The sequence below is a fragment of the Macrotis lagotis genome, chromosome 2 (genome assembly GCF_037893015.1).
Source record: "Macrotis lagotis isolate mMagLag1 chromosome 2, bilby.v1.9.chrom.fasta, whole genome shotgun sequence".
In the NCBI taxonomy this organism is placed as follows: Eukaryota; Metazoa; Chordata; class Mammalia; order Peramelemorphia; family Peramelidae; genus Macrotis; species Macrotis lagotis.
The window spans coordinates 201,697,291-201,718,803 of record NC_133659.1 but is presented as its reverse complement, the minus strand read 5'-3'; the positions used below and the strand labels follow the sequence as shown (position 1 = coordinate 201,718,803).

The 21,513-nt window shown below is 35.2% G+C and overlaps 1 protein-coding gene across 1 annotated transcript in view; it reads right to left on the bottom strand.

Moving 5' to 3' along the window:
* Positions 1-21,513, bottom strand: part of MAP3K3 (mitogen-activated protein kinase kinase kinase 3) — a 72,549-nt gene that overhangs the window by 13,418 nt on the left and 37,618 nt on the right. Inside the window, exons 7-12 of the mRNA XM_074224443.1 lie at positions 19,764-19,897; positions 13,658-13,731; positions 6,457-6,524; positions 5,819-5,911; positions 3,361-3,552; positions 1,680-1,828 (exon numbers count right to left, since the gene is read on the bottom strand). Of these exons, the coding sequence (XP_074080544.1) occupies positions 1,680-1,828; positions 3,361-3,552; positions 5,819-5,911; positions 6,457-6,524; positions 13,658-13,731; positions 19,764-19,897 (710 nt within the window). The remainder of the gene's footprint in view (positions 1-1,679; positions 1,829-3,360; positions 3,553-5,818; positions 5,912-6,456; positions 6,525-13,657; positions 13,732-19,763; positions 19,898-21,513) is intronic.

Below are 21,513 nucleotides of genomic sequence, written 5' to 3'. Positions count from 1 at the left end.
CATTTTGAGTTCTGTAAGATGAGTCTCTAGGTTAGTTACATAATGTAGTATAATTTATTATCTTTTCCCTAGATATAGAAAGGTTTTAGAAAAGTGTATCCTTTCCTCACAAGGCCTTTCTTATATCCTAGAGCTCAGCTTCACCTTCTCCTCCCTCCAAAGGCAGAAACTTTTAACCAGCAATGAGGCAAAACAAGCTACAGATACCCTTAGAGGGGCTTGCTGGAAAGAGCTCAATGTCTGTTTTCTTAAGATGGGCCTAGAAAAGATACAACCTTCTCAAGCATGGCTACTACACTGAGAAATTCAACCCACAGGACCTTCTTGTAGTTGGTTAACTTAATTGCTTATGACATAGCCTTCAGTAACCTCTTCTGTTCAGATTACACTTACATCTAGTGCATCAAATCTGAACTAATCAGTCTGATATTCATCTCAATCCATCATCCATACTTTCCTTCAACCTGAATTCTAATAACTCCCCAACAAAGCCTCGTCCATCAGCTTTTTGTGCCCTTCGTGTAACCTGTTCTTTCCTCTGCTATGTGTTGATTCTTATCTGAAATACTTTTCTCATTTATCTATAAGATATCTATAAGGGATGGTTTAAAACGTACCTTTTATAGGAAGCCTCACTTAACTCTGATTCCCCTTTACAAACTCCCTGAGTGTTCCATTATACACTTAAATGTTCACATTGAGATATATATATATATATATATATATATATATAAATAAAAATATGTATAAAACATATATGATGACTTTGTTTAAGCATGTTTAGTTCTTCCACACATATAGGCTTGCCTCTCCAACTAAACTAAACTCCTGGAGAGCAGAAACCACTACCTGTTCTTTCTTTTGAATTTGTCTATTCTCAGGAGAATTCTGTCCATACAGTGGGCACTCAATAAAACATGACTGATTTGTTCCTAGGCTGTCAAAAACAAGCAAATTCCCTGAAAGCAGGGGGAAGGTTAGACAATCAGAGGGAAAAGAACCCTAGAAGAGGGAGTTAGAAAACACAGTGGAAGATGAGCCAGTTGATAGTAAGTTTGTTGTCCGAATAAGAAGACACAATGGCTTCTGTAGTCAATTGGTCCTTGGCAATAATATTTGGAGCATTCTGGCTGAGAATGATCAGAGAGCTACTACATCAAACTAGAGACAGCAAGCTCAGTCCCCTTTCATGACTATTTTAACTTTAATACTTAAAAAGGAGGAACATTTCTAGACCCAACACCAAAAGGGTATTACTTAAGAAACTGAATCTCAATTTCATACTGCTTTTTTAAAATTCCATACTGTCCTGCTGCTCTGTATTTCCATCTGAATTTTCTTCTGCTCTCTTCTGTATTATAACCTGAATTTGGTTATAATACAGAATTGAATTCCCTTTTGGAATTGGTGTGCATGATCCCTAGAATCCAAGCCTGATTTTTCTGCTGACTGAGGGTTCTGAGGATGCCCTGTCTGGTTCTATTGCTTCTTTCCCCTTTGGGTTTACTGTATTTATCATCAATAGACAGGTTCCTTCTACTATGTGTACTGGTAGAATTCTTGAAATTTTTCTGCCCAAGTTCTCATTCCAGAGCAGCAGCTAATAGAAAGGAGAGCTACTGGCAAAGGAGACAATAGAGACAGTTAAGACTAGGAAAGGAAAGGGAGTTCCTTGTTACCTTGCTTGTTTCAGGACTGTCTGGGTCAAACTGGACCTGCTTAGAAGCAAGCTCCCGTCCAGTATCCACATCGTAACACAGATAGACTCTCCCAAAAGCACCTTGACCCAGTAGCTTCCCCCGGCGCCAGTTTATGGGAGCACTTGGAGCTATGAGAGAGAGAGAGAGAGAGAGAGAGAGAGAGAGAGAGAGAGAGAGAGAGAGAGAGATGGGAGAAGTTGTTATTAAATGCCCCATCTTGAACAGATGAAAGTCTACGTTCTGGGGGCTTTCTTAGCTTCTCACTACAATCTAATTCAACAATGGAACATAGGTCTAGCTATTCAATAGGAAGCCATGCCCTATTTTTGCATTAGTTTGTTGAGCCAAAAGGCCAGTGAAAATCAAAGTAAAAGTGATCTCTTGTGACAATCAATTATTTTTATTTAGAGAGTTGTTTTACATTTTAATAGAATAAGCATTCATTTTTGCCTTAATATATCTATGGTAGCAGTAAAAAGAGTTTCAAGGTGGGTCAGAGCCAAGATGGTGGCAGGAGTACAGCCTCTCTTAGGTGCTCTCTCCAAAATATTTCAAAAGAGTTTCAAGGATGAAGAATCTAAAGTCCAGTACGGTTATTTTGGAGGCTTCCATACTGCAGCAAACATCCCCTATTTAACACCTCATTCTCCCATCTCCAGCCTCTATGCAATGGCACAAATCATTCCTTATGCTGAAAATACCTTCCTCATCCTCATCTCTCAGAATCATTGTCTGTCCTTTAAAATTTAGCTCCCATACCTCGCTGTGAAACACTCCCCCCAACTGTGAATGCCCTCTTCTACTTCCATTTTTCTTGAACTGTTTATTTTTTTATTTTATTTTTTTGGGGTTTTTGCAAGCAAATGGGGTGAAGTGGCTTGCCCAAGGGCCACACAGCAAGGTAATTATTAACTGTCTGAGGCTGGATTTGAACTCAGGTACTGCTGACTCCAGGACTGGTGCTCTAGCTACTACATCACCTAATCTTTCCTTCTTGAACTGTTTATTCATGGACATGCTATATCCTTTTTAATAGAATGTAAGTTCTTTGAGGGTAAATTTACATTTCTTAGTGTCTACCACATTTCTGAATAGCACAGTTGCTTTGTAATGAATGATGGAGGATCCAAGCTTTCCACTATGGTAGATCAGACATCCCAGGAAATACCCTATGGTGATGTTGATATAGACTAGAGGGGAGAGGGGCAAAAGAGGGGAAAGTAAAAGAAACATTCTTTTATCATAGTATGTGATCTATGCTCAGCAAGAAGCTGGGTGTTGGTGATGTACTACTCTCCTACCCCCTCCTAAATGAGGAGACTGTTTATGCAACTTCTGCTGCTCATTGGCTGTGGGACTAATTTACTTCCCTCCTCTGAATCTTAGTTCAAACAAGGAAGTCCATATAAAGGGTCACATGTTATAGAATTACAGAAGATTTTGGAAATTATTTGGTTAAGGTCACTAGAGAATTTAGATTCTGATATGTTACTTATTAACTTTGAACAAATGGGCTTTCTCTGTAAAATAAGAGAAATAGATCAGACTCTGAGGTATGACTCTGCTGCTTGGTTGCTTTAAACTCTTGCTAATACCTTTCCTCAGTCACCTTCCTTTCTCCCCTTTAGGAGAGCCCCTCTTGCCAGACACAGATACTTACATTTGGTTGGCACACTCCTTTCCTGCACAGTGAGGGAATTTTCACTATCTGCACTCCACAGACGGCCTCGGGGGTCCAGGTATTGTACGGCCAGGCCCAGGTTTTCTCCATTGGTGCTCAGGGAGCGACTAGAAGGGACCAATGTGAATAGGTTTCCTTGATGACGCCTTATCCGTGGAAATGTTCTTCGACCTATAATGATTTGGGGAAAAAAGAAGACAGAGAGAATAAGATTATTCAATAACAAGAATCTAAGACTTTGTGTGGGATGAAATGGAACAATAAAACCACCTATATTTAGTTACTTTCACCATATGCCTGGCCCAGCCTATAGTGGCAGCAGCCTAATTTATCTGTAATATATAAATTAAAAGCAGGAAAAAAATGAAACAGGAGATTATTAAGGGACATAAACAGGCAAAAACACCAAAGTGGCTTCTGGTAGTCTAGCATACCCTTCTCCTGGCCCCTCAGCAGTAGTCACTCTCCCTGTGCTCCTTAAGGACTAGGGTAAAGGAGATTCTGGAACAGTTTCATGGGGATAGATAATATGGTCAACATGGAGTTCAGGAGCAGGTAACTTGAAGAAGGTCTCCACTCTTTAAAAATATAAGATATAGGGGTGCCTAGGTGGCATAGTGGATAAAGCACCAGCCCTGGAGTCAGGAGTACCTGGGTTCAAATCCGGTCTCAGACACTTAATAATGACCTAGCCGTGTGGCCTTGGGCAAGCCACTTAACCCCATTTGCCTTACAAAAATATATATATATATATATAAGATATATCCCTAAACCAAGGTAAGATCAAAATGGATACAAGATTTAGACATAAAAATAATATTATAAGCAAACTAGGAGATCAAAGAATAGTTTACCTGTCAGATCTTTGGAAAGGAAAGCAGTTTATGACGAAGGAAGAGATGGAAAATATAATTAAAAACAAACTAGATAATTTTATTTCTTTTATTATTTTTTTTAGGGTTTTTTTTTTTTTTGGCAATGCAATGGGGTTAAGTGGCTTGCCCAAGGCCACACGGCTAGGTCATTATTAAGTGTCTGAGACTGGATTTGAATCCAGGTACTCCTGACTCCAGGGACGGTGCTTTATCCAATGCACCACCTAGCAGCCCCTAGATGATTTTAATTACATTAAATTGAAAAAGTTTTTGCACAGACAAAACCACTGTAACCAAGATCAAAAGAAATGTAGTAAATTGGGAAACAATTTTTACAACTAGTATTTCTGACAAAGAACTCATTTTTAAAATATACAAAGAACTGAGTCAAATTAAAAAAAAAAAAACCAAGCCATTCTCCAATTGACAAATGGTCAAAGCATATGCAAAGGCAATTTACAGATGAGGAAATCAAAGCAATCCATAGTCATATGAAATATTGCTCTAAATCACTACTTACTAGAGAAATGCAAATTAAAGCATCTCTAGGTACCATACCTCTCAGCCTGGCCAATATGACCAGAAAGGACAATGATCAATCTTGGAAGAGATGTAGGAAATCTGGGACACAAATACATTGTTGGTGGAGTGCGAACTCGCCCAACCTATGCATACCCTTTGATCCAGTAACACCATTACTGGGGCTATCCCCTGAAGAGATTATGAAAAAGGGTACAAACATCAATTATACAAAAATATTCATAGCAGCCCTGTTTGTGTTGGCAAAGAATTGGAATTGAATGTCCTTCAATTGGGGAATGGATTAACAAACTGTGGTATATGTATGTGATGGAACACTATTGTTCTATTAGCAACCAGGAGGAATGGGAATTCAGGGAAGCCTGGAAGGATTTGCATGAACTGATGCTGAGTGAGATGAGCAGAACCAGAAAAACATTGTACACCCTAACAGCAACATGGGGATGATGATCAACCTTAATGGACCTTGCTTATTAATAACTTTATTAATAACCTTGCTTATTGGGTATCTGTGATGAAGAAAACCATCTGTATCCAAAGAATTGTGGAGTTTGAACAAAGATCAAAGACTATTACCTTTAATTAAAAAAAAAATTATGTAATTTTGCTATCTCTTATAATTCATTTTTCTTCCTTAAGAATATGATTTCTCTCTCATCACATTCAACTTAGATTAATGTATACCATGGAAACAATGTAAAGACTAACAGACTCCTTTCTTTGGGGAGTGGGGGGGAGGGAAGCAAGATTGGGGGAAAATTGTAAAATTCAAAATAATAAATCGTTCTTTAAAAAAATAAGATATAGGAAGCTATTTTTTTTCTGTTTCCAGTTTATGGAATGTGGAACATATCTCTTTAGTGAAAAGTGAACATATGGGATCCTAGGTGACATCAAATAGGAACAGCTCGATTGAGGTTATTTAGGCAAAATCATGGTGGTAGATGCCAGTTCTACAAGAAACTGAATCATAGGTTACTCTGGCTCTTCTTAGTGTTTGGAAGGAAGTGGACCATGCTCACCATCATTGTAGTCCTTGTGATGAACTGAGACATGATAACGACGGGGATACGTTCCACCCTTCACCCCTTTGTCATAGAGCTGAGTTTCACGATCTGAAAGAGATACAAACAAGAACTGGTTGCTGAGCACGTGGTCAATAGCCACACCTTCACAATCTGTCTCTAAACTATTTCCTGAAATTGATTTCATCTTATTCCACCATCATGATTTAGTCAAATTGGCCATTTGGTTTTACCACATTACATTCTATCTTCTGATTTCCTCCTTTGTTTAGGCTGCCCTCTAGGCCTGAAATGCTCTCTTCACTCTCTGCTTCTCAGAATCCCCTCTCTCTTCAAGGTTTGCAAGTGCTATCTCCTATGAGGCCTTCCCCTCATTCTTCCAGTTGTTATTCCTACTTATTTTGAATTCCCTTTTATGTGTGAACATATTTCTTCCAGAAGTATGCAGGCAGCTCCTTGAGGTAAGGATGGCTTCATTTTTGTTTGGCTTATGATAGATTATTTAATGACAGCTTGCTGAACTGAATTGGTCTAGATCGCCTAGCTCAGAGATACAAGGGGCAAAGCTGCTATCACTTTCCTAAGGGCACCACATCTCTAACAAGAGTGGTCACCTGTGATCTGAAGGAACTTACCTGAATATTCTTGTCTGTTATCTGGGAAACTCTGAGCTCTAGACATTCTAGATTTCCGAAAGGATGGGCTAATGAAACAAGCAAACAAACAAATATTTGAAAACTGTATAAATATAACTTTCAGAAAAATTTCTTAAGAAATTCAAAAACTCAGAGGATGACCACTTGGCAGTAAAACCCTCTTCTGCCTTGTCTCTCAGACATCAAGATGATCATCTGACTATTTTTCAGCATTTTGAGGCAGTAAAGGCTTGATGTTCTCTTATATTCAAGTCTTTCTTTCCCTCAGCTGATGCCTAAATTCAACAATGCATTTATAAGCTTGCCAAGATACTTGTGTTACCCAGCACTCCGATCTTCAACCAGGGAGACAATCTGAAGTATTTCCAGATAATACCTCTCTGGGACCTCCCTTCTAAACTTCTGCTTACTATTAACAATAAAGGGAAAATCCAAAAGTTACAGACAAATCCCTTGCCTCAAAAAAAGGGAAAAGAATGAGAACAGTGATAAAAATAATAACTATAATGGAAATGAACTTAATTATGAGAAGCAACAAAATTCAGGCCAATTCTTGGTGGGCCATTAGAGTAAAAAGGACATCCTTTCTTTATGCTACAACTGATAGGATAAAGGGCTGAATGTACTTAATATCAGAAAATTATTACACTCTTGGAAAGGTATTCTTGGTTGTTTTGGGGAAATGTACTTTAGGAGGGGTTACTGGTTATGTTTGTTTAGAGGTGTCTGTTGTGTTTAAACTAAATACATTCAAAAAATTTATGCAAGGTAAACAAACGTCTTAATATAAGGAAGGAAAGCTCATAACTGCAATGTGGCTGTGGAAAGATCTACTTTATTCAAGAGGAAAAGGGTAGAGCTAAAAGGGTATGTGGAGGAAGAGGTGTATTCAATATAAAGAAAATTATTGACTTCTCCAGATTTTAGTGTTTACTTGGCTTTTCTTCAAGTGAAGAAATTCAAGGTACAGGAGATAAAGAAGAAAGAATGGTAGCAAACATTTGATGAAGGTCAAGAGTATCAGAAACATACAAAGATATTCTCAATGGAGTATATTAGAAGACACCTAGTCAGAAAGGTGAGGAGTTTGGGAAACAGACCACAAGCCTGGAATAGGGAGGTATGATATTGCAATGAAAGGGGACTTTTAATCATTCAAAACATTTTTTTTAACTCATTTTCTAACAAAAGTAGAAGAGATAATTTAAAAAACAAACAAACTTGGTTTAATTATAGTTTCATTCTTTAAAAAATGGAGGATTCAAAGAAGGAAAATTCTCTTCCAAACCTGATTCTTATCAAATAGGAAAAAGAACTGATCCCTAGGGTATAAATGATGGGCCCTTGGAAAGGAAGTTACCACTTGTTTAGATTTGTGATAGAGAAAAGGAAACTAGAGCATTGTCTGGCTGGTACTCTTCTTCTGAAGAGCAGGTTTCAAAGAGTTAAGAGAAAGAATAGGTAAGATCCTATGGCCTATAATTTTAAAAGGGAAATCAGCTCAGGTAGATTGTAAAGATGCCATGAATTAAATTCTGAAGATATGTAAAGTACTTTCAATAAAGGATAAGAGAGGGGTGGCTAGGTGGCGCAGTGGATAGAGAACTGGCCTTGGAGTCAGGAGTACCTGGGTTCAAATCCGACCTCAGACACTTAATAATTACCTAGCCATGTGGCCTTGGGCAAGCCACTTAACCCCATTGCCTTGCAAAAAAAAAAAAATCTAAAAAAAAACCCCCAAAAAATAAAGGATAAGAGAGATTTGGAGCATTTTTTCATATGGTTGTTGATAGCTTGAATTTCTCTATTTTGAAAATTGTTCATATCTATTGGCCATTTATCTATTGGGAAAAGACTTTTTTTTTTAAAAACAGCTATTTTTATTGATATTTTTTGTTTGTACATCACTTAGCTAACCTACTATATCCCCCAATCATTTCTTAAAATAAATTTAAAAAGAGAAAAAAAATTATGAGAAGTGATCAAAACATTGAAAATATGACTTTATAAAAAAATAAGCGCCACAACCCTGTATCTTCTCCCCCTTCCCCCCTAACTCTACAAAGGAATTGGAGGAAAGATTTTCTCATATCTTTTTTTGAGGGGTTAAAAACTTATTCCTTATAGTTTAGCAACATTTATTTTTGATTGCTTCATGGTTGCTGTTCTTTCATTTAATACTACTATAGTCATTGCATATCTATATCTATCTATCTATCTATCTATCTATCTATCTATCTATCTGTCTGTCTGTCTGTCTGTCTGTCTATTGGCTTCCACTTCACTGCGTCTTTCTGTACTTTTTTGTAATCAAATTTATTTTTTACAGCATAGTAATATTCCATTATATTCACGTACCAAAATTTGTTTCACATCCCCCAATACAAAGTATCTATCTACTTAGTTTCCACCAAAAAAAGTTGCTAAAAATATTTGGAGTATATCGAGTTATCCTGTTTTTTCAGTGACCTACTTGAGGTATATATCTAGCAGTGGAAACTCTGATCAAAGGATATGAATATTTTAGCCAATGTATTTACATAATTCCAACTTGTTTTCCAAAATGGTTGTACTAACTTACAATTTCATCAGTAATGCATTAATGGGACCTGTCTTTGCATAATTCCTTCAGTTCTGATAATACCCTTCTTTTGTCACCTTTGCCAATTTGCTGGGTATAAGGTGAAACCTCAGAGTAGTTTTGATATAGTTCTCTTATTATTAATGAAAAGAAGCATTCTTTCATATAGTATATAACAGAATGTTATTCTTCTTCTTAAGAATTTTTTTTAATGTCCTTTAAACATTTATCTGTTGAATGAATGGCTTTTGGTCTTACATTTTTCTCTTAGTTAACTATGTACTTTAGATAGTAAGCTCTTAACTGAGAAATGTGATGCAAAGATTTTTTTCTCCAGTTGACTGCTTCCCTTTTAATACTGATGATGCAGCAAAATTTAAATTTCAAGTAATAAAAAAAATCTACTTTAGTTTTTGTATTTGGTTCTCTTCTTTCATTAAGAATTGATCTGCTACTTATAGCTTCTCTTATAATTTTTAATGACATGATCTTTAGTGTTTAGTGTATACATTTTGAATGTATTGTGAAATCTATTAGTATAAAAATGTTTATCTAAGTTTAATTTCTTCCAGATTGATTTCCAGTTTTCCCATCAAATAGAAAGTTCTTTACTATGAAATTTATGTTTTCAAATTTATCAATCAATAGGTTATTGAATTCTACTATTTTTTAATTCTCCCTGATGCTGTCCGGTCATTCATCTACTTTACTATTTTTAAACTAATACTAAATAATTTTAATGATGGCTGCTTAAAATATAGTTTGAAGTATGGATTCAGCCTTGTTTTCATTATTTCCCCTTGATATTCTAGATCTTTTGTTCATCCAAATGAATTACAGTCAATCCTCAATACTCATGGGGCAATATTCCTAGAAAACAGCACAGAAGTAAAATACACCAAATATGGAACTAGATTCCTACAAGCACCAAAAATTGTTATCTTTTGCTAGAGATTGCTAAAAATACCCTTTTCTGAATATAATTTTATAAAAAAAAATCGATTCTATTGATATGTACTTTTCCTAACACAGTAGCCATGAAATAACCCATAAAATGCAGCACACAAAATAAAACTGATAGCATGTAAAACATTTTTCTCACTAGTGTTTCCTATAATTCTGTGATCTTTTGTGCTACCATCTCAATAAGGTTTTTAGGGGTTTTTTTGTTTTTTGTTTTTGCAAGGCAAATAGGGTTAAGTGGCTTGCCCAAGGCCACACAGCTAGGTAATTATTAAGTGTCTGAAACTGGATTTGAACCCAAGTACTCCTGACTCCAGGGCTGGTGCTTTATCCACTGTGCCACCTAGCTGGCCCACTACCATCTCAATTAAAAAAAAATTTTAGACAATATTCATTTTTTTTAACACATGGAATCTACAGTATCCTAAGTACTAAAGAGCAAAGAAAATTAAGACTAAAACATTTTTTAACCTGAATTTTACCTTCCATTATGTCTGATGGCAGTGTGAAGGTGTTATACTATATATGATGAATCATTGTTACTCAACACCAAACTCACAATTGACAGTGGTTATAGACAATTCTGACATAAAGTTTATCTATCACCTTTATTTTCTCACTAAGTCTCTCCTCACTGACTTTGCATGCTTGGGCTTAGATCTCAAAGGACTTGCACTTTGCTTTGGAAACATAATTTCAAAACAAAACTTGAGATTTAAAGATTAAAAAATAATTAAAATATGTAATGGAGGCATGGAGAGCTCTTTAACTTTAACAAAAGTAGGATGAATAAGACCAGTGAAGCATTTAGTAGGATACTCATAGCTCCATAAATTTGGCATGCATCATGTCTCTCACTTTTTTCCTCTACTGTAAATACCTGAGAATCTGCAAAGTTATGAACACAAAATTTAAAATGAGGTTACTAATAAAATCACATGAATGTTTTAAATTGCTAAAGTTAAACACGTGAATGTTGAGAATTGACTGCATTATTTTATCTTGTTCAAAAGTATACATTTAATAATTTGGTATAGCATGACAACTATAAATTAAGTTTGGTAGCATTGTTATTTTTATTATAGTAATATAATCCAGCTATGAGAGTTGAATATTATTTTAACTATTTAAATTATTATTTCTTTAACAATCATTGCATAATTAAATCTATACAAGTATTGGCTTTACGTTAGTAGACTGACTCCCAAATATTCTGTGCATTTTGTAGCTATCTGAATGGGATTCATCTTTCTTTTATTAGCTCTTGGATTCTGTTATATAGAAATACTTTTGGCTTTGCCGAGTTAATGAAATCTTCTATAGTATCTTTTCTAGAATATCCTGCTGCCTATGCTTATAGATACTTTTTATTATATTAGAAAATGATCCCTCTATGTCTGGGATTTATAGATATTTTTAAAAAAAGCATAAATGAGTGCTATATTTAGTCAAAAGCATTCTCTGCATCAACTGAAATAACATTTACAGATATTTTAGTTTTTAATGGCTTTTGTTCTTATATATTTATTCCAATTACTCTATCCTAGATTTCTTATGGTAGCTTTGATATTATACTTTCTCCAGATAAATCTGTTAAGATTTTTTCCCCTTAGTTAACAGTTTCTTTTATAATTTTAACTAGCATTGCTTTTGTACATGAAAAAGCTATTCAATTTTTATAATGAAAATAATTTTATTTCTTGTGACCCTTTGTATCTATCGTTTGGTTAAGTACATCCCCTCAATCCATAGCTGTAAAAAGTATCTTTCTGTTTTTCAAAATGGCATGATCTTCTATATCTAAATGATATTTGAGGATCACAGTAGCATACTTTGTAAGATGTTGATCTTAGACTGTTTTCCAGTCTTCTGAGTAGTTTCTGTCAAATAATGAGCCTCAATAGTGGATATCCTTGGGCTTATCAATCACTCTGATACTATGTACAATTGCTTCTGGATACTATGCACATAATCATTTCCAAGGATCACCTTTTCTACTTTTCAACCAACATCAAATAATTTTGGTGAATATCATTTTATTCATTATTTCCCTTTATATTTTTGCTCTTTTGTTCTTTTAGATATATAATGTTATAATTTTGCCTAATGTGACAAGATAATCCTTTGGTAGTTTAATTAGCATGGCACAGAATGTGTAAATTAGTTTCTTACATCATCTTTATTATCTTAAACAATCAACTTTTCTCTAATTGTTTAAGTCTTTATATCTGTTTATAAAGACTGTATTGGGGCAGCTAGGTGGTACAGTAGATAGAACATTGGCTCTGGAGTCAGGAGGACAAGAGTCTAAATCTGGCCTCAGACACTTAATGATTACCTAGCTGTGTGACCTTGGGCAATTCATTTAACCCCATTGCCTTGCAAAAAAAAAAAAGAGACTTCATAAAATTTCTTTGGTGTTTATGGGTAAATCTTATAGTTTCTCAAGTTGAATTAAAAAAATTTTTCCAGTGGCTTTTGTTGGTTATATACAGAAAAGCTGATTTTAAGTAGCTTTACTGTATATCTTGTTACTTTGCTGAAGCTATGGTTTGAATTAATTTTAGAAGTATTTTCAAGTTTTGCTAAGTAAAGCATCATTTGATACTGAAATCTGCTGCATTTGCGAAAACCAAATTAATTTTGTTTTTTCTTTATTTATGTTTTTTCCATCAATTTTTCTGGCTATGGACTGTTGACCGAAAACTAGCCTAAGAAAGTATAGAGAAGCTCATCACCAGGAAGTTGGTCACCAAGAAATAGTGGTGACCATTATTTGGCCAAAAAAATTCATGAGAAATATTTTTATATTGGTTAATATTTAATATTATAAAACTGAATTTTCTGGAAATACCATAATAAACCTATTATTATAGAATCTAAAAAAATTCATTCTCCTGGAGGTAGAGGAAAAGGGAGACACAAATAGGAAGGTAAGTGAAGGCAAAATGGATATACCGGATGAGCCCTGAAGGATTAACCATCAAAAAAGAATCTGGGGAAGTGAATATATTGAGCTAAGAAAAGTAGGAAGATGAATTTACAGATTTATAGACCAGATCATAAGTCTGAATTCCAAATGAATAGTTAGCTTTAAAAAGGCTCATGTTTTGCTGAAGAGCAGATAGTAGTATTATTTCTCTCTCAATAAAAGTATCTTTCTCTCTGTACCTCCCTCCCCCACCAAGACTTCTTCACCCAAAGTACAAGAACCCATCTTATTATTTATAAATGGTTTAGAAAACTAGAAATTTTTTCCCATAACAGAAATCCTTGATTAAAATATAACTTGTTATTGCAAAGACTATCAGTGTCGTCCAGAGCTAGATTTGTCTTAGCCCTTTGCCATCTAGAGAGTAGGCTTTGCCCAGGATCTCAGTTAAGAGGTCAAGGGATATAATAGAGATAAATTGTTGTCAGTGACTAATTAGGAAAAAACATGATATTTTTAATGACAAGCTTCTCCCAGAAAGTGAAGCTTTCCATACATAGGTAGTTCCCTTTGGCGTATGGTGGCAGAATCTTGGCTAAAGTAAACAGATCTAAGAAAGGAAGGAAACACTAGCTAACCCATTCTCAATCTTCTTGTATAAAAAATCCAAATAAAACTGCAGTGTGGTTGGGCATCCCACCTACCTGTCTCCTGACCTGTCCAGGGATTGGCAACTTCCAGACACAGAGTTCTCAGCACTGCTCAAGGGATCCAGCATCTGAAAGGCAATGTCCTCCATTAGCAGCAAGGCAGTGGATGAAAATCCTTCATAAGGGGGTGCCTTCCTATCTTTCCCATTCTTCTTACCCCTTGCTCTACTCTATACACTTTGATGGAGTGGCACTGGTCTCTTTGCTGTTCTTTGTACAAGGCTACAAGGCTCTCCCCATCTTCTCACTCCAGGCATTTTCATTGGCTATGCTCCTCCCTTCTCCTCTCTGCTTCCTAGTTTCCCTAATTTCTTTCATGTTCCAGCTAAAAATTCCACTTTTTTTTCCTGAAGTCTTTACTGATTCCTTTAATGCCAGTGCAAATCTTTTTCCTTCTTAGAGATTTACCTTACTTTAATTGCACTGATTGTATGAAAACTTTTTCATTTTTCAAAATCAAAAACATTTATTTTTTTCTCCTATGATTGCCTGTATCCTTTCTTCATCAAGAAGTCTTCTGCTATTAATAGTTACAAAAGGAATCACTTTTCCTGCCTCTCTAAGTTGTTCATATCTTTTTTTTTTGTTAGGTTTTTGCTAGGCAAATGGGGTTAAGTGGCTTTCCCAAGGCCACACAGCTAGGTAATTATTAAGTGTCTGAGACTGGATTTGAACCCAGGTACTTCTGACTCCAGGGCCAGTGCTTTATCCACTGCGCCACCCTCATATGATCTTTATATCTAGGTCAGATTTCCACTTGGAGTTTGAGTTTCATATGAAGAGAAATGTTGTCTGGTTTTCCCAGAAGATTTTGTCAAATACCAAATCCTTATCCTCTTAGCTGGCGTCTGGGTTCACTGAACACTATGCTGCAACATTTGTTTGCCTCTGGATCTTGTGTTCCTAATCTATCTTACTTTCAACTTTTCTATTTTTAAACTAGTGTTAACAAATATTAAATATTAATTAACATAATTACTATGTACCATCTTTGCCATATTTTTAATATTTTTCTTGAAATTCTTTAAATTTTATTCCAAGATAATTTAATTATTTTTTTCTAGTACTAAAACTTAACCTTTTGGTACTCTAATATGACACTGAATAAATAAATTTAAGAATGATTATAATTCTTAATATTTTAGGACAGTTCAATCATGAGGAATGAATTCTCCAATTGTTTAAGGTTTTTTTTAGGTTAAAGTTTTATAGTTTTATCCATATAAGTAATGTGTATATATAGGTATCATTTATAGAACTATATCAAATAGCAGTAGTAATAATGGAATGGGTCTAATCCTGTTCTTACTGGAAAGTCCTCTAGTGTTTGTTAATTACATATAATGCTGGCTCTTGATTTTGGATATTCCTTATCATAGAGAGATTATTTCAAATGAGATATAAAGTCCTTTGCCAACTTTACAGCACTGTATGCATGCCAGATATTATTTTTGTAATTTTAAATGTTTTAATAGAAATGCATTTTGTTTTGTAAAAACTTTTTTGGACATTTATTGACATAATCGTGATTTTTATTTAATTTTTGTTATTAACTTAGTATATTATATTTATAGTTTTTCTAATACTGAAACAGTCCTGCTTTCCTGAAGTAACTCCAAATTTGCCAGTGTATGATTTTTAAATGCCCTCTTGTCAATATTTTATTCAATATTTTCCCATTATTATTCATTAAGGATAGTGAACTACAAGTCCCCCCACCCACCCCTGGCTCTGCTTTGTCTTTCCCTTATTTAGATATCAAAATAATATTTGTTTCACAGAGGGAATTTGTTAGGATGCCTTCTCTTTCATTTTTTGCAAATAATCCACATAATATATTTGTGGGATGAGAAGGCAAAACTGATTAGAACCAATGCTGCATGTTACAAGATAGTATGAAATATGACTGAATTGTGATTAGGAGCTGTATCAAAAAGGCCTCAAATCGGGCAAACAAGTTTCTCAGGCAAAGAGGAATTGGAAACAGCTGTAGGACAGATGCTGAAATCAGGCTCATTGCAATTGCAAACCTCATAGAGCAGAGCAGAGACTGGGTATTTGGTTCTTAGGGTAAATTGCAATTGGGAAAGAACTGGAGAGCTAAGAGGCAGAATGATAATCAATAAATACTTATTAAACCATTACTACTGAGCTAAAAGTTAGGGATAAAAAGAAAGATAAAAAAATTGTCTCTGTCCTCACAGAGCTTACTTCCTAATGGCAGAGCTAACATGTAAAAAACTAGGTAAATGTAAGACATTTATGGAAGGTAATCTGAGAGTAGAAATTATTAGCATTTTGAATGGGGTGAGTGTGAAGATCAGGAAAGAGTTCCTCCAGAAGATGAGTCTTGAAGAAAGCCATAAAAACAAAGAGGCAAAAGTTAGAGGGGCTTTATGCAATATTGAAACTGTTATTTGATTATTTGATAGAATTCACCTGTATGGGGCAGCTAGGTGGCGTAGTGGATAAAGCACCAGCCCTGGAGTCAAGAGTACCTGGGTTCAAATCCGGTCTCAGACACTTAATAATTACTGAGCTGTGTGGCCTTGGGCAAGCCACTTAACCCCATTTGCCTTGCAAAAAAAAAAAAAACCCTAAAAACAAAACAAAACAAAAAGAATTCACCTGTAAATCCATCTGGTTCTAGGTTTTTTTTCTCCCTTTGGAATTTCAGTTATGGTTTGTTCTGTTTGTTTTTCTGAGACTGGGTTATTTATTTTCTCTATTTCTTATTCAATTAACCTGAGAATTTTATATTTTGGTAAATATTCATATTTCATTCAAGTCAACATTTTTTGGGTGTATATATATATTGAACAAAATAGTTTTTAAAAATTTCCTTCATTTTCTCTTCATTTGTTGTGAATTCTGTAAATTAACCATTTAAATTTCCTCTTTCTTTTAAAAAAAAAACAGATTCATGAATAGTTTGCTTAATTAGTCCCCCCCACCCCAAAGAGCTCTTAGTTTTATCAGTTCAATAGTTTTATTGCTTTTAGTTTTTATTCATCTCTTCTTTGATCTTCTGAAATTTTTTTGTTTGTTTGGATTAAGGGGTATTTGCTGCTTTTCTAGTTTTTTTTATTTGATAGAGCAATTCAATGTTCTTTCTCTTTTAGAAAGATGCAAATGTCAAGATTAACTTTTTCCTAAGGATTTCTTTGGCTGCACCTTAAGATTTAACATGTCATCTTTGTTTTCATTTTCTTTGATGAAATCATGTATCATTACTATGACTTTTTTGTTTGATTCACTAATTTAAAGAATTAAATTATTACATATAAAATAACATTTGAATCTTTTCTTCAAATGTTCTTTATTGCTTAGTTTTTGTTGTGTTTAATGTCAACAAAGAATGTATTTAATATTTGTACTTTTCTGCATTTATGAGATTTTCTTTGAACGATTTAAAAAATACTCAATTTTTATAAAGGTGCAATGCACAACTAAAATATATGGATGTTCCTTTCTATTTTCATTCGATAATCACAAGAGAAATCCACCATAACTTTTCTAGAATTCTATTCTGCTCCCTAAATTTTTTTTCTTACTTCTCTTTTTATGTTAGCTCTAGCTAGATCTGGAAAGGGCACACTGAAGTCTTCCGCTATTACAATTTTATTATCCATCTTCCTGAAGTTTTATAAATTTTTCTTTTAGTATGAGATCATAACAGCTATGCTTTCTTTTTAAAAAATTAATCTAAAAGATAATATTCTGCTCCAGTCCTTCATTTGATTATGTGAATCTTTTTGTTTGAAGTATTTGAGATTTTTTGATTAAACATACTATTGAATTTTGCTTCCTAATCCATTCTGCTATCCTCTTCTGTTTTTTCTAAGTTCATTCTTTCCTATTTACTGTTATGACTGTTAATTGTCTTTCCCTCCATCAGATTCTTTTACATTTTTCCTTTCTTTTCCTCTCACTCAAACTTTTCTTTCTTTTATTTATAAATGTTTTTTTCCAATTACATGCCAAACTTTTCTTTACCAAGAAGAGGGGTGGAGAAAGAGAAGGAATGTGGCCAATGCTAATTATCTATATTAAGGTGATCTGATCCCACATCACAGCACCATTTTCTATGTCTCTACTGTATAAATGCTTGACTAGTTTTTCCTTAAAAGCTATTGAAAATCATCTGAGTGACTTGATGTATCACTAAAAGAGATTTCCAGCAGCCTAAGCATAAAAGCCAAGCACATGAATAGTCAAGAGATCTCCTGACATTATATAGTTCCACAGCAAATGTAGAGAAACTGTCAATTGTTGAATACTCTTTACTCATCATTTTCTCATTTGGATACTTAATCAGCTCCTATTTATTCATTAATTAACTCTATGCATATAATTCTCAGACCTATATATCCAGCCCAAGTTCTCTCCTCTTTCACTGACTGCCTAGACAATTTAAACTAGATATTCAATAAGCATCTCAAACTTAAGAAATCCTTAAAATTAAACTCCTCATCTCTCTCCCAAAACCTACCTCTCTTCCAAACTTCTGATGAGGGCCTACCATCCTTCAAAGCACAACCATATTGTCATTCTCCAAATCCTCACCCCTATTCAGTTGACACATATTTTTTTAAGTTTTTGCAAGGCAATGGGGTTAAGTGGCTTTCCCAAGTCCACACAGCTAGGTAATTATTAAGTGTCTGAGGTCGGATTTGAACTCAGGTACTCCTGACTCCAGGGCTGGTGGTCTATCCACTGCGCCACCTAGCCGCCCCCAGTTGATACATCTTGACATTTTCAGTAATTTCTCTCATATATGCCCCTTTTGTTCTGCTTATGACTACTACCCCTATTCAGAGCTTCACCACCTCTTGCCAAGATTTGCTCTGGAAGTCTCTTAATTGATATACTTCAAGTTTCTTTCTACTCCAATCTATCCTACTTAAGAGTTGTTAAAATGATTTTTTTTTTAGGTTTTTGCAAGGCAAATGGGGTTAAGTGGCTTGCCCAAGGCCACACAGCTAGGTAGTTATTAAGTATCTGAGACCGGATTTGAACCCAGGTACTCCTGACTCCAGGGCCAGTGCTCTATTGACTGCACCACCTAGCCACCCCACAAAATGATTTTTTTAAACTACAAATCTGATCACATCATTCCTCTCCTTAGCAAATTTCAGTGGCTCTCTATAGTTTTCAGGACCAGAGAAAAAGCTCCTTTGTTATCTTTTAAAGCCCTTTACATTCTAGCCCCAACCAGTCTTTTCCTCCTCCCTAAGTAGGTTCAGTCAAACTAGTCTTTTTTGTTTTTCCTCACACATGACACTCCATCTTCATCTCCATACCTTTGCACTGGTTATCCCTATGCCTGGAAACAATTCCACTTTGTAACTACCACTTAGAATACTGTTTCCCTCAAAACTCTGCTTAAGGGACACCTATATTAGATGTCCCCAGCTGTTTGTGCCTTGCTCCGAAAATTTATTTTGCATTTCATTTGTATTTAATGCCTGTTATTTTCCTGCTAGACTGTAAGTCTTCTCTGACAGAATGCAAGCTTCCCAAGAACAGAAAATTTCATTTTTGCTGTTGTAACCTCTTGTGTGCACAGTCCTGGCACATAAGAGAACCTTAATAAATGCTTAATTAAAATTCCCTCTTTCTGATTTCAGGGTCAAAAAGCAACCTTATAATTATTAATTTGTTTTTTTACTTATAGCTAGAAACCAAGAAGAGTATATCTTGGAAAATCTTCACTGGAAGAGCACATCATTCTGTAAATTATGAAGTTGAATTTCTGATTTACAAATCAGATTATTGTGAATTTAGTGTGACTCAATGCTCTGGGACGTTATTATTGTTTAGTAAAGTGATAAAATCAAGATTCTAATCCTGAAAAGTAGAGAACCTTTAATGATGGTGATACTATCTACATTGAGTAACCCCATGAGGACAACCCAAAAGAGGTTGCAAGTCTTACTCCCTTTATTAGACTCTTAAATCACTTCCATTTTTATATCAGGCATTCTGATTTCAGATGATCTTCCCTCAGGTATCATTCTAATTTTAATTCAGGTTCTACCCTAGAGTTAATTTCTGAGGTTTTCCCCAAGTTATTTGCTTCTGACACCTTCAAACTCACACATTGTTCACTGGTCTCTGGAATGAATTCCCCTTCACTATTAATACTGGTGTAAGATCCCTGTCTTGCAATGCGTTGTTGACGTTCTGGCACATAACCTGGGGGAGGTGAGCTTCGGCCAGGGTTCTGGGAGCCTGTAGGACAAAAAGACAGTAAGTATTTTCTTTTTTTTCAGGTTTTTCTTTTTGCAAGGCAAACAGGGTTAAGTGGCTTGCCCAAGTCCACACAGCTAGGTAATCATTAAGTGTCTGAGACCGGATTTGAACCCAGGTCCTCCTGATTCCAGGGCCGGTGCTTTATCCACTACACCACCTAGCCACCCCTACAGTAAGTATTTTTGATAAAAGTTAAGAGATATGAATTTCCAATCCTTGAAGAAGGTTCATATATAACCTAAGTTCTTGTAAAAGTGGTTTCATTGACTAAAAAAGCCTTTTTAACAAATCTCTAAACTAGTCCAGGTTTCCTCAGGATTGCTATGACTCCAGTCAATATAATCTTTGGGGGGCAGCTATGTGACTCAGTGGATAGAGCACCAGCCTTTGAGTCAGGAGGACCTGAGTTCAAATCTGGCCTCAGACACTTAATAATTTATCTCGCTGTGTGGACTTGGGCAAGCCACTTAAACCCACAGCCTTTCAACATATATATAAACACACATATATATTAAACATATATATACATACACATATTTACACACACACACACACACACACACACACACACACACACACACACACACCCTTTGGAACATCAGCTCTCAAAAGCAAATCAAAAGTTCTATCCTAGCAAGAACATGAATCAATTAATAAAGAGAGCAAAAATAAGAGATTAGACTATGTCATAAATCAAAATAACTCTAGTGAACAAACCCTAATTGATAATTAAACCTAGATAATATTTTCTAAAATTCATTAATCTAGAAGAAAAACATCAAAATAGCACCCAAACTAAATCAATTTGATATAAGAAAATAAAATAGCTTGAAAGAACCTTAGAAACCATCAAATCCAACAAGGACACTGAGGCCCAAGTGGGCAAATGACTTGACCAAGGTAACTTGAACAGAAGCTGGGGTTTGAACAAAGAGATTCAGAATTTTCTACTTCTCCTTGTCAAGTGAATCATTCACATCCTGTACAGCACAATTCCTAACCAGCACCAATATAAAACTGACAAATCTTCTCCATTAGTAAAGAACCTAGAAAAAATGATCAGTTTAGGACTTTGAAAATAACAACAGAAATTTTGTTACAATTTTCACTGATAGAAGAGGGTTTGGCTGTTTAGCCTGAAGGGGAATTCCTCTTCCCTTGGTCCTATAGCTACTTATTCCTTACCAAACCTCAAATATGCCTTCTTTTGTCCTAAGCAACAGTTGCTGAATGGTACCAGAAGAAATAGCAAAGCCATGCCTGACTAGTTTTATTCAAGTCCTTCAATTCTATGCTAATTGATCCCGCCTTACTCCCCATAGATTCTATTCCAAAGCTTTTCTTTCAGTGATCTAGTAACTGCCAAATCTGATGTGATTTTTTCAGTCTCATCCTTCTCAACTAATCTGCTGTATGTGACACTACTGACCACCCTCTCTTCTCCTCTAGGATACTACTTTTTCCTCTTTGGATTTTTATGATCTCTCCTGTATCTCTTTCTGTCTCTATCTACAACTTCTCAGGTTTCTCTTACTTCAGTTTGGTTTGGGTTTGGAGCATCATATCACACTGATAGTTGGGGGCCCCTAAGGTTT